The 13,161-nt window shown below is 42.1% G+C and overlaps 1 protein-coding gene across 1 annotated transcript in view; it reads left to right on the top strand.

Moving 5' to 3' along the window:
* Nucleotides 1–205: 205 nt before the first annotated feature.
* LOC147672963 (uncharacterized) overlaps nt 206–13,161 on the top strand; it is a 50,788-nt gene continuing 37,832 nt past the window's right edge. The window contains exons 1-4 of the mRNA XM_086947855.1: nt 206–298; nt 945–1,022; nt 2,718–2,795; nt 4,361–4,438. Coding sequence (XP_086803981.1) covers nt 206–298; nt 945–1,022; nt 2,718–2,795; nt 4,361–4,438 — 327 coding nt within the window. The remainder of the gene's footprint in view (nt 299–944; nt 1,023–2,717; nt 2,796–4,360; nt 4,439–13,161) is intronic.

Here is a 13,161-nt window from a genome sequence, read left to right as displayed (position 1 = left end):
TATATGTCTCTGGTTTGTCTCTCTTCACATTAATACAACACAGTCTTGTTTGTTCCGAATTGGTAGGGTGCACCATTCGTGAACCAATTCTGACCTCAGTTTTTTGGTTTTCCCAGCCAAGCACAGTCCAATCAAGACCAGAACGAGTGCCTGTCAGGCAAAGAACTCTAGCCCCAACATGGATTCCGGTAAGTCTGGGACTATAATGGGTCAGGCAGCATCAGAAAAGGAGTATGTGCCCCCTTTTAGTGTTCAAAGGCTCGAAGAAGTTGCACGTTTAGTTCCCAGACAGTATGAGGTACATGGGGGGAGAGATGAGGGTTGAGTTTCAGGGGATGCTGCATATTTTCTCCATATTGCTGAGCACTTAGGGCAGAGGGTGCATGTTTATACCCAGGAATTCTTTAAGGTAGGGAGTCAGTGGGTTTCCTTCACAAGGAAAAGACTGTCAGAATAACTATTAGAAGGGAAACATGTTTCTACTATCTTTTGAGAATTAAAAGGAAACAATCAAATGGTGCAAAATGTCTAATTAAAAAGGCACTTCACACTAACTGCTAATAGCTCTTTCCTAACATCCTGTCTGAAAACCTTAATTATCTGTAAGACGTCATCAGATTTTTATTATAGCTAATTTCTATCCTACTCTTTTTGAATAATGTCTGTATTCATCTATGTGTTCCCAGTGTCTCAAATTACCATTGGGCTTAGTCGTAAAGAAACAGCTGGTCTTATATGGGTTCTTGCTTTCTATAAGGATAATTTTCATAGCATGATACCGAAATCACAGTATGTCAGCAATTCCTTGGAAAATTGTCTTGTCCTTTAAAAATGACCCTAATATCAATGATATCATATATTATTTGAAGTAACTTAGACATATAATAGAAATATTGAATGCATGAAATTAAAGTTATTAATATCATTGTACACCATCTGTATAGGTGGAGCCAGCACCTGTCAGTGAAATCAAGAAAACAACATCTGACATTGGACCTGACACATTTTCCAAACCTCCTCAGGTGAGTGTGGTATTGTGAAGAGGACTCTTGCAAGGTAAAGCTTAACTAAAAGGTTAAAATGAGGGAATAGGTATTCAAAATTCCACAACACCAAAACCCAAATATCCAAACAGGGATCCTTTCATTATATTCTCTAGGAATAGAAAAGACTTGGCAAACAGGCATCCTTTCATTATTTTTCTAGGAATAGATAAGATTGGCTTAAAACATCCAAGGGGTACTTGGGAAAAGCAAACTAAAGGCAGAGGTTACTTCTACGAGGCATTCACTTGAATGTCCTGGAAATCCTGTTTTCCAAGGTTGCCAAATCTTTGAACCTTCCTGATTAATGAGGGTTTAATGCTAATGTACCCGATTACAGGGCCTCTTACTACTCTGCTCAAGTAAACCGATCTGTGTCTTCAGGACATTGGTTTGTCTGTGGCTAACATGGTACAGTCAGAGACACAGTGGACAATGGTAGAGTAATACACACAAGGCGAAAGGACAATGAAAAAGATGCTGATCATCATCTAGTCCACATTCAACATGTACACATGTAATTATAACTACTACTTAGTGGGTACCTTGTTTGTGCCTGTTCCATACTAAATTATTGAAACCAAAAATAATGGATGGAATGCTTGAATAATCTTCGGCACTGGGAATCTTGAAGTAATCCTAACTACTGCTTATTACTTGGCCCTCATTCTAGTCCATAGTTTTTTTACTACAATTTCCTTTTAGACAGACAAACCCTAGCAATTGAAGGATAATAGGCAACCCCAGATTTGTTTCAACTTTTGGGCTCGTCAGTGTGGTAGGGTTTGAGTTCTGTGAGACTATAAGTACTGGAATTAGGTCTGGGCATATCCATCAAACCTCGGTCATCTCAATTTGAAAAACATCTGATGGGTAAGATGTTATATTAATCTCAGCTATTGCTAATTACTGAGGGCCACATACCAGTCCATCATTTGTTGCCCCCAATGCGCTCCAGACAGGGACGAGAAAGTGGGTAATGGAATCATTCCTTCTATCACTTTGCATTTTGTTCCACTCTAAACATAGGAATGATGGGGCATATTATCAAGAAACGGCGTTAAAATTATTGCAGCGTTAGTGGCAGGAAACTGCCGCTAAAGTGGCGATAATGGGCTTGATAATATGCCTTGTGAATTCCCATAGAAGCCCATGTTCTGGTGTGAACATGGGCTTCTATTGAAATTCTCAAGGGCATATTATCAAGCCCACTATCGCCGCTTTAGCAGCAGTTTCCTGCCGCTAAAGCGGCGATAATTTTAACGCCGTTCTTTATAATATGCCCCAATGTTAGTTATCTCATTTGATGAATGCATTGTTGGTAATGCAATATAAATTGTATATAAATTAATGGAATATCTATAGGAAAAAATTGTTTTTCTTGAACTTGTTCAGAACTTAGGAACAACTTGGTTTTATTGTTGTAGGTACTAAGTTTGTGTAGAGTTTGATGCAGGGGAAGTTAGCTCTGTTCTAGTTGTCGCCATTTTAGGTGTAGGAAACTCTCAAATTGCACAGGTTGGATATTGCATTACTATTTGTGTTATGTATACAACTGTGGTATATCTGTGTTCACAATGGTGCAACTGTTTATTGTTTGTTCTGCATCAGCACGGATGAACCTTATGCATACTGACTCAGACCTTGGTTTTTATACTTTTTTTTATTTTCCAGGCACGTGAGACCAAGAGAAGACCAGAGAGAATCCAGAAAATGCTAAGTAAAATAGCATTAGCCCCTAGGTGGATGCTGGTACGTATGGGACAGCATGGACTCGAAATGGAGAAGAAGAGGACATGTGCATCACTTTGAATGCTCAAATCCTCAGAAGTTTTATGGTTGGGTCCAAGAAAGTGAAGTAACATTGGGATAACCAAAGGTTTTGAGTATCAGAGGGGTTGTATGATTCACCCATGAATGCCTTGGGAATATGGGGCAAGATGTGATTACATTACAGAAATAAAGGGAGACATGGAGACATAGAGAAAGAGAGACTATTTCACACACAGTAATCCATGGCAGACACAATATTAGGAAAATGTGTTTTATGCTCTTGAGACCAAGAGTAAAAATAATACAATTGAACATGAATTAATGAAATAGCACAAAATGCTTTCTTTTGACCCATGCTTCAAACTGACTAACAACATGTCCTTTCTGATCTCCTGTCCAAAACCTGTTGGTTAACTTAGCTCTCTTTTCCGTAAATTGGACTAGATAGATCTAGTTCTACGTTTTTGAAACATGCTGAAGATAAGAAAACCAAATTAAACATTTGCTTTCTAGAGACATGCTGTCGGTATTCCCGAATACATTTATATTTATGTGTACCTTATCTTCACTCACTATCAGTCAGATGAGATGAGGTGCTACTATACCAGCTCCTCATTTTCAGGACACTTGATACTCACTTTCACGTGTACAGATCATTTCCAAATGTCTAACAATAATTCAGAAGAATTACATAGTTCCTAATCTGGTTGGGAGAAGGCATTTCTACTCTTAAATCTCTTCTCCACACTGATTCAGATTCTTAATCAGGAAAGCTCTTTTTAGGCAAAGATGCTTCTGTACCACACAATAGGTCAATATTTGTGACCAATTTCACTGCATCCATTGAACTGTAATCTATGCATTCTGGTAGTTGTGTGAATCAATGGTCCCTGCTTTGCTATCTTCTCCCTGCACATGGGGTGGGGATGCATTCAAGACATCAATGCCAGCAGATGAAGATATGTTCTTGTAACAGGTAGAATTGGCTCATGTCTACATCACTAACATTTGTCCCTAGCTGTCAGTCATCATCGGAAATTATATGCAAACATACGCAGAGTGATATGTTAATGAGCAAGATAAAAGAACAGTCCTCTTAGATGGTCTACATAGAATAAACGTACATTGGTATAACTACCACTAAGTCAGAATCCTCTGTGTAACTGTTGCACTTTGAAGGTAAAGATGATACAAGTTAACTCAATGGCTGGTTATATTCTTGCTTATACTATATTAGTCTATGGACGAGCTGTTTGAAAGTAAATGGGCTTTCTCTAGTTATCTCAACGATTAACAAAGGTTTGGGTTTATTCTTCTGGGCCTTGCATGTACATTCAGGTCTCGCTGCAGGGGAAGTCGCCCGCGGTTGATTTCAAGTGCAAACGAATGTGTGCACATTGCATTTGGACGTGCTCTTGTCTGTGTCACTGGTTTGCTGTTTTCACAATTGCAAAACTGTGCTCTGTTTTCTTGTTCTGGATGGGTAAAGCTTTGCAGATAGTAAAACCACACTGACATCAATTTTTGACCTCTTATTTTGTCAGGCAACTATGATCAAGGCCAAAAGTGAAAGAATCCAGATCCGCCGGACTAATCTGTCACTAGCCCCAAGGTGGATGCCGGTAAGTTGGTGACTGTCTTGGAAGGAGTTGAAACAGAAAGTTCTCCACATTGCTTTTGTAATGCTAAAAACCAAACAACACACTCCAGGATGGACCAAGTTACAATAATAACGCACCCAAAATGATTACCATGTTCTTGTGAGATCCAGAAATCATGTGCAATTCTTTTGTGTTCTGTAACATTCGGAAGTCTTCCAATTCTCCTTATGCAAGAGCTTAGAATATATGGGTTGTTACAGTAACTAACTGGTGATTCTTAAGGCTCCCAGAATGCAAAAGATTCTGAGTGCACTATCATCGAAAACCTGGATGAGGGGTTCACAGGGAGCAAGAGATGGATTTCTGGTTCCTAATGGTGTTTCATGATTGCGCACCATCTGGCTGAGATGCCTTTTAGACTAGTGCTGTGTGTATGTGAAAGAAGTATTGCTGCCATGTAGTTTCCACTAATCAGTATGAAATGAGCGTTTTGTGGACGACATAAACTTTGGGATGGTGCCAGATGGATTCTGTGCACCACTGCAGGATATGTTGTCCCTTAGACCAGCTAGCTCACAGTGCCACCATAAGCCCCCCTAACTTAGATAGGTAGTGTACAGTTCAGGCAACCACTGAACATGACAACCCTGATCCCTCAGGTATGGTAGTGAGAAGACTTAAAACCTTTTGCTCATACACTCGCACTCTCTTTTGCTCAGAGAAATATACAAAGGATACACAAAGAGACGTTTTCAATATTTATTGAACCAAACTAATTCATGTATGGAAGATATGCGCTGCAATAATCAGTAGACAGAAGCAGATGAAAATTGTAAAGAGTATCAAGACAGTAAACAATGCAAACATTTCCACTATTGTGCTGAAATAACATATATATGCAAGCATATAAACCAATATAACAATCTGGTGTAGTCCTACTAAGCAGGCCCTAACCTACATGTCTAGGGTGTGTGTGTGAATGTTCTGCCAAGTATCCCCTTACAGGATGATCCAACCCCATTACCTGGTGGGCAAAAATGTAGGAGCTCAACTTGGTCATGAACTGGACACCCCTCGTGGAGATGTCAGTCAGATGCTGGGTGAAAGCTTCAGCTTGTAGGGACCACTCAAGGCCAGCAGGAGTCCCTCCTCTGATTATACATGGAAAGAGATATTTTTGATGGAAAAAGGCATCCTTGCCTTGGGCCGAGATTTTTATCAGGGTGCTATTGTTTGTATTTTACAGATTACTGTGTTGCCATATGGACGTAAATAACAAACACATTTGCCCACCATACATGTAGGCCTTGTACATAATGCTAAGGCAATATGATAGGGTTCATTGGGAAATTGATTTGTGCCAGCAAGATCGGTGCTTATTGGAAAGAAACCCAAAGTGTCACGAATGCTACTTTAGGAAGATCCATGTACATGTAAAAATTGCAATATTTCCTAGGAGGCATAACTTGGACACATAACAACCACTCCTAGAACATAATTCGAAGAAGCTATCTAAAGCTAAAAATCTGATTAGTAAAAATGCAACAGCATATGTAAAGGAAATTGCTAAAAATGAAACGTTGCGATAACAATAAAAAGTGCTGGAAAACAAGTACTCATGCTATTTGGAGACCCAAAGCATAAAAAAGCTAAAATGTCTTAGAAATATAAAAGCTATAAAATTTAGGGCAATTTATAAGAAATTTGGAAGTTAAAACCAGAATGAAAAAAAAGTTCCCACCACACAGAAGAGCCAGATGTTTATGTGTTGGAGCTGAAGGCAAACATTACTGTGTCCAGCATCTGCAGACAATGATTCCACAGGCACAACTCAGAGCAAGTTGATAGAGCAAGTATGTTTCCCATCCATCCCTCACAGCAGCAACTGCAGGAGCGAAAAGACCCAATTGATGTTGCATAGAGACAGAGATAGGATCCAAACCACCAGGCGCAGAGGCAACCCAGAGAGGCTCATAGAGGGTGGCAAGGAGCAATAGAATACTCAAGGGACAGCTATACAAATGGGCCTTCAGTGGGTCCATCAGTATGTATATGTTATGTTATGTTAGGTTGGTTTTATAAGGCGCACAGCTACCCAACAAGGGTTTCCCAGCGCCGGCCTGAAGGGACAGAGAGGAATAGAAAAGTGACAATGATTTGTTAAACAACCAAGTTTTTAAAAGTTTATGAAAGTTTGCATATATTGTTTCACTGTGAAGCTCAAAGAGGAGAGAGTTCCATAGGGAAGGACCCAAGTAAGCAAACGAGCGACGTCCCATCCTAGTAAGTTTGACTCTGGGAAAGTGGTGATTTTAATGTTACATTCAAACCCCTTGATTGGGTCGAGTCCCTTCACATGTCCAAAGAGGACAACGTTTGGAGGGTACCCTCGTTGGAATTACCCCCAATCAAAAAATGGTCCCATGCTGCCCTCCAACTGAACGCAATCTCCCTGGAATATAGGCTAAGGGCTACCAATGGACGAATCAATTCCGACAGAAGTGGTGGGATGACCTTTATAGGAACAAAGGGATCAAGTCTGATCGACTGTATATTAGTGGATCTGACCCTGTGGCCTCAAGTCCAGGACATGTTTATACACCAGGCCTGCGACAGTGATCACAACTCCCTACACTTATCTATGGGAGAGTATTCAGCAGGACTCTACTGCTCCACTATGCACAAGGGAGTTGGGTGCCACAAATGATAAGCGTCTGCTTAAATGGCCCATGGTCCTGGCTGAAAAACTTAAAATGCAAAAGATCAATGAAGTTCTAGCCAAGCATTTAGCGACATTAGAACCAGCAAGTAGCGACTCTCACTCTTTGAACACCTGTAGTGCCCTTCATGGAGCATTCTTCAAGCAATTGGCTACCTTCTTTTACATCCCCCTTTCAAAGACCAGATCCTTCCGGGGTAGCCGCCTTGGAGCAAATCCGTGGTACAATATAGACTGTAGGCTAAAGCAGAGCAAGATTGACCACAGCTAATTGGGACCAAGTAAGCATCCATGACTGCAGAAGGGCCTATAAACAGGTACAGGGCATAGCCAAAAAGCTAAGGAATGAAGGGAGATGGGAAGAGCTAGAGGAGGCTATTGGTCATCCTGACTCTCAACAATTCTGGCTGTTAGTGGCCAAGGCAAATTTTGAACGCAACCCTCCCCTGGCCAACAACATTACATCATTAGAATGGTACAATCATTTTAATGAGCTATATTCTTTAGGTAATACTACAGATAGTTTTCGGATGCCCCCTAGCTTGGACGCCCAACGAAACATAATTGTATTTACCAGGAAAGAGATTATGAGCTCCTTAGATGCCATTATACTTGCTAAACCCCCAGGCCCAGACGGCATCCCAGGCGATCTCTTCCATGCTGACAGGGCGAACTGGGCAATTTATTTTATGAACTTGACCAATGACATTGCCGGAGGAGGAAAGATTACGGACTCGTGGAAGGGGGCGGAAGTGATTCCAATCTTCAAAAAAGGGGACAGGTCTAAGCCCTCCAACTACCGCCCAATTAGCTTGATAGATTGCGCTCAAAAGATCTTCTGTCGCTCACTTTTAAATAAAATCCAAACCAGGATGGATGAGAAGAACATCCTCTCTTCCTTACAGGCAGGCTTTCGACAAAAGACCAGTAGTATTGACCAGGCTTTTCGCCTTCTCTTGCTATATTGGAAGGTGGTTGTGTTGGGCAAAGGCAGCTTATATCTTGCCTTTATAGACCTCAAAACCGCCTTCGACCTTGTCCCCAGAGACCAACTCTGGCAAACTCTCATGAATATGGGAATGCTCCTCGAAGTTTTAGAGCCTTTGGTCAGATTGCATGATGGTAACTTTGCATGTGTGAGGTGGGGCAACCAGGGGCAACCTACCAACCCAATTAAGATCTGGTGCAGGGTACGCCAAGGGTGTGTTTTGGCCCCTACCCTTTTTTCCCTTTATGTCAACCAGATTGTCGACCTTTTATGTTCAACTCCAGCTGATACCCCTTTGTTTGCCGAACCAGAAGATAGCTACTTTGCTGTTCGCTGATGATACCCTTTTAGTATCTAAAACTCCTATGGGTCTCCAGAAGCTCCTCGACAAATTTAAGGCTTTCTTTGATGTGAGGGGCTTGGTTAATAATACTGTCAAAACCAAGTTGATGATAATGAACCCTCGTAAATACTTTAAATGGAACCTGGTCCTATATAATATGTCCCTTTGGAGAGAGTCAGCTCCTTTGAATATTTGGGCATAGTGGTCTCCGATAGCATAACCTGAAATAATCAGTTGAACAAGGCGTCCCTAAAATTCTCTCAGCTGGCAGGGGCATTGTGGCGCGAGATTTGCTTATCACATATGAAGCTCGTAGCCCCAGCTCTTAAACTCTATAGCTCAAAGGTTGTGAGTAGTGTACTCTATGGGGCAGAACTGTGGGGTCTGGTGGACGCAAGGAAATTAACAACAGTTGAAAACAAGTTTCTTAGGACTCTTGTAGCCCTGCTCCAAAGCACCCCCCTCCTTCCTTTGAAACTGGACCTGAAAGTTAGGTCTATACATGATCTAGCGAGACTGCGTCCCTAGCTTTTTTGGTATAGGTTGGTCACTACCCCCGACCTGGCCCCTTATGTTGCTGCTTTTAACGAAGTATCCGCCCTAGACAGGAACAACAAAATTGGGTGGATAAAATATGTTAACACTGTTTGGGCAGCTATTGGCCTCCCTAATGAGCCTGCTAGCTCTCCACCACGGTACTCAAAGGTTCATCTAAAGCGTCAATATTGGCTATGGGTAGAACAGACCACCTATTCGAGGATTTGCTATGGTTGTTTAACCGATGTTTTTTTAGAGTTAAAATCCTCGAAATACCTTAAGAAATATCTTGATATCGTCAAAGTGCCTGGGGACAGGAAATTGTATACCCAGTTTAGGTTTGGCTGCTTACCCATCAATGCCTTTACCAACCTTTGGCTAAACAACACCATTCAGCCCAAGGGATGCCCATCTTGTCCCGACCCAAATGAAACTGGGGGCCATGTTTTCTTTGCATGTCCAGCCTACGACAGACCAAGAAGGAATTGGTTGGTCCCACTATGCAGACAGTTGGGGACCCATAGCCATCTTGACGCAATACGGATTTTAAGATCGGATACGAGATCATCCCTTGAATGTGCCATGAAAACATTTCTTGGCCGGTTCTGGGCCATTAGGCGAAGGCTTCTGTCCACTTTTCTTTGTGCCAGGGACCAGCGGTAGTAAAAATGTTATGATTCGAGGGTGCTTTAATCCCCAGGATCCTGTTTTTAACTTTCTTCTCAAAGTTTTTATCAAAATCTTTTTAAATTGTGGATATTGTTAGCATTATTGCACTCGCACTTTATTCCTGTTTTATCCTTTTTACTTGATTTTTAATTAAGTACACACATAGAAATGCTGCATCTTAGCGATTTCCTCAGTGTTTACAATTCTCATTACGTGATACCTGACCATTTGAACCTGGTGTATTAAATATCTACTTTTACTTGTGTTAACTGTACCATGGGCTCCACTGCTAAGGAAGAATATGTGTGTATCTTTTATGGTTTTACAACCAAAATAAAGATTATGATGATGGTGATGACTCTGGGAACCGTGAATTTTTCCTGGGTAATGGAGCGTAACAAACGGGAGGGTAGATAGGGATGACCGGATTTTGTGTATGTGTATATGTCTTAAGGTTTAACCAATTGCGACCCCAAGCCCAGGTCCAGGGCATACTCGTAAGTGTATAGGAGATAGCAGAACACGGGCTGCACTCAATTAAGCCATACAGGCTGGAATGACAGGAACCAATGCTCATCCATTTCCCGAAGCAAAGGTGCACCAAAGCAAAGCACCATGCATTCACAGCACAACAGAACGTGAGGGAGGGCCAGCTCCTTGCAATCTTGAAATGGGACATCCATTGTGGAGCAAACATATTAAAAGCAATGTCTCTGCAATTAGGAGCAGGATCAGCAGAAGACCTCCATAGTTGCTTTCGAGGATGGAGTGGATAAAAGAACAACTCCAAACAGCTTCTGGAAGGTGCTGACCAACCCTTAGCTTCTTCTGAAAAATCCTGCATTTCCACTCATACTAGACATATTAAAAATACGAAGTACCAATTCTCCAAAATGTCGCAGGAAGTTGGTGAGGAGTAGGGCTTGTTTGGGATGTGCTGGTAGCACTTCTGACTGGCTGGGAAGGGACCAATTGAGTGTGTGATGGGTGGAGTTTGTTTGAGCTCCTACCCTTGAAATCTATGCCGGCAGCACAGACGGGCAATGGATGTGCTGCTGGCCAAAAGCTAGCCCATCTGTATCCATCTGCGCCTGTCCGCACCCGTACAAGACCAGGGGCCAAAACAATTTGAACTACGCTTCTGAGGAGCTTAAAAACCTAGAAAACCTCCTCACGGCCAATGATCAACTTGAGCCAACCCTTCTTGCTAAACTTTCAAAGCTAGGCATCCTTAACCAAAGCATGCCCAGCACTGGCTCATACCATCAGGGGCCCACTACGAATTTGCTTCATCCCAATATATCTATCTCGGACCCTATGAATAAAAGCCAGATGTTCTCGGGCATTTTGAATAAAAATCAACTTGCTGTTTTCCACCTCAATACTCGGTCCTTAGTAAAGCATCAACTAGAGATCTTCCATTTGCTCAATTCTGACTGATCTGATATACTATTTTTGACTGAAACATGGTTAATAGATGACTCTGTACTGGATATTCTAGCAGCTCTTCCAGAAAATGTTTATTTACTCAACACTAACCAGCCACAGGGAAAGCAAGGCGTAGGGGTGGTGGTAATTGCTAAAAAACATCTTCAAATTGTTAATATCACCCCACTACCTCTCCCGCGGGTGGACAATATTGTGAATAAAGTTGACTCCCCTGCATCCACGTTGTTATTTGTCCTAATGTACAGACTGCCAGGATACATTCAGAACTTCCCCCAACTTGTGACTGAGTCGCTATCTGGACCAGCCATCTATTATTCAAAAATTCTTATCCTGGGTGATTTTAGCTATTGGGCGAATGTATTAAGGGGTGGGCAAATGGCACTCAAATTGAGGGATAGGTTAGCTAGCATCAATCTTGACCAACATGTTTTTGTACCAACTCACATTAAAGGCCACACTTTTTAGATCAGATCTGGTCCTCTAACCTAGCCATAACTAACCTTATTGTCTCTCCTTGCACTTGATCCGACCATCACCTTATTCACTTCACCATAAAAAAGATAACTCTACCAAAACTTCCCCCTCGTTGAGATATTATCACTAGAAATTGGAAACACGTGGACCATGTTGTACCTCTTTGCGCCTCTCTCTTCCCGCTGCCTGCATGAACCTGGAGGATATGAGAAAGCGGTTTTGACCTGTCTCACAGAAGCCAGCAACTCTCATGCCCCCCTCTGGAAGATGAAGCTTGCCTGCCCCATGAAGCTTGTAAGTGGTTTTCGGCAGATCTGAAAGCCGCTAAACTTGAATTACGGCATGCAGACCCAAATGGTGTAACACTTATCTTGCAGGTAAAAACTACATTTTTCTCTAACAAAATCATAAATTCAGAGAAGAAGTCTAAGGTCATCTTTGAGATGCCCAGAAAACTATCTAACCTAGACAGACTCTCTGTACCTGTGGTCCCAACCCATAATCTACCTTACTGCACCGAACCAGATTTCATGCAACCGCCTAACTATTACGTGACGAGACCTTAGAGTGCTGATATCCTATTACTCACCACCAGCTTTGTACAAACACAGTTCTTGTACCTTTAACAGCCAGGACAGGCACATGCGCTCTGTAGGATGACCCAAACTAATTTTTGTTCACAATCTTTTTTCTGACCAGATTCCCAACTTTTATGATCTAGCCAGAAATTGCCAGATCTACCTTCACTTCTCCAGTGGGGTGCTTTTTACTTGGACTTTGCTTTGCCGTCCTGGAAGTCATTCAGTTCATTGATGTCAAATGGTGTTTCCTACAATACTGTGCTGGCATTGTCGAGGTCTGCGACCCACATCTTAACCCCAAACAGGATCTCATCTGGAGCTCAACAACCCAGGGATTTTCTTGGCATATTGTTTAAAGCCCTCGGGACCCCATATAGGTGATGGCTCCATATGGGACATGAGGCTAGGACCCTTGCTGTTAAAGACTGCTTTAAGTCACAGTTATTCCTATTCACTACCGCTTTTCCCTCTGGATGGTATGGAGACGAGAAATGCAGGGTCACACCCAAACGTCCCATGGCCTCTTTGTAAGTCCAAGAACTAATCACCAGACCCATGTCGTAATGTAATGTGGCAACTACATATGTCCTGATGAAGACTCGCAAATCCTTTATAACAGTTTGGGCATCAGCCGACCATTGTAGCCAGACCCAAATGAATCGAGAGCAGAAATCCACTGCCGCCAAGATATACTTGTAAGCCTCATTTGATGACAGTGGTCCACAAAGATCCAAGTAAACACAATGCAATGGCTTGTTTGAAATCAGCAGAGACATCTGAGGTGGAAATGCCACGGTGAAACCCTTCATCTTCTGGCAGGTGTCACATCTAGGGTCAAAGTCCTTGGTCTGTTTCTAAAGACCTGGCCACCAATAGCATTGTGGCAGCCGCCTTGACTTTGCAGAAGTCAGACCCTCATGTTCAGCTTTAATTAATCCCGGTCTGCAATCACTGTTTGGTATTACTCTGTCCCCCACTCCTGGA

Source organism: Lissotriton vulgaris (assembly GCF_964263255.1).
Source record: "Lissotriton vulgaris chromosome 8 unlocalized genomic scaffold, aLisVul1.2 SUPER_8_unloc_1, whole genome shotgun sequence".
In the NCBI taxonomy this organism is placed as follows: Eukaryota; Metazoa; Chordata; class Amphibia; order Caudata; family Salamandridae; genus Lissotriton; species Lissotriton vulgaris.
This window is presented reverse-complemented; position numbering and strand designations above follow the sequence as displayed.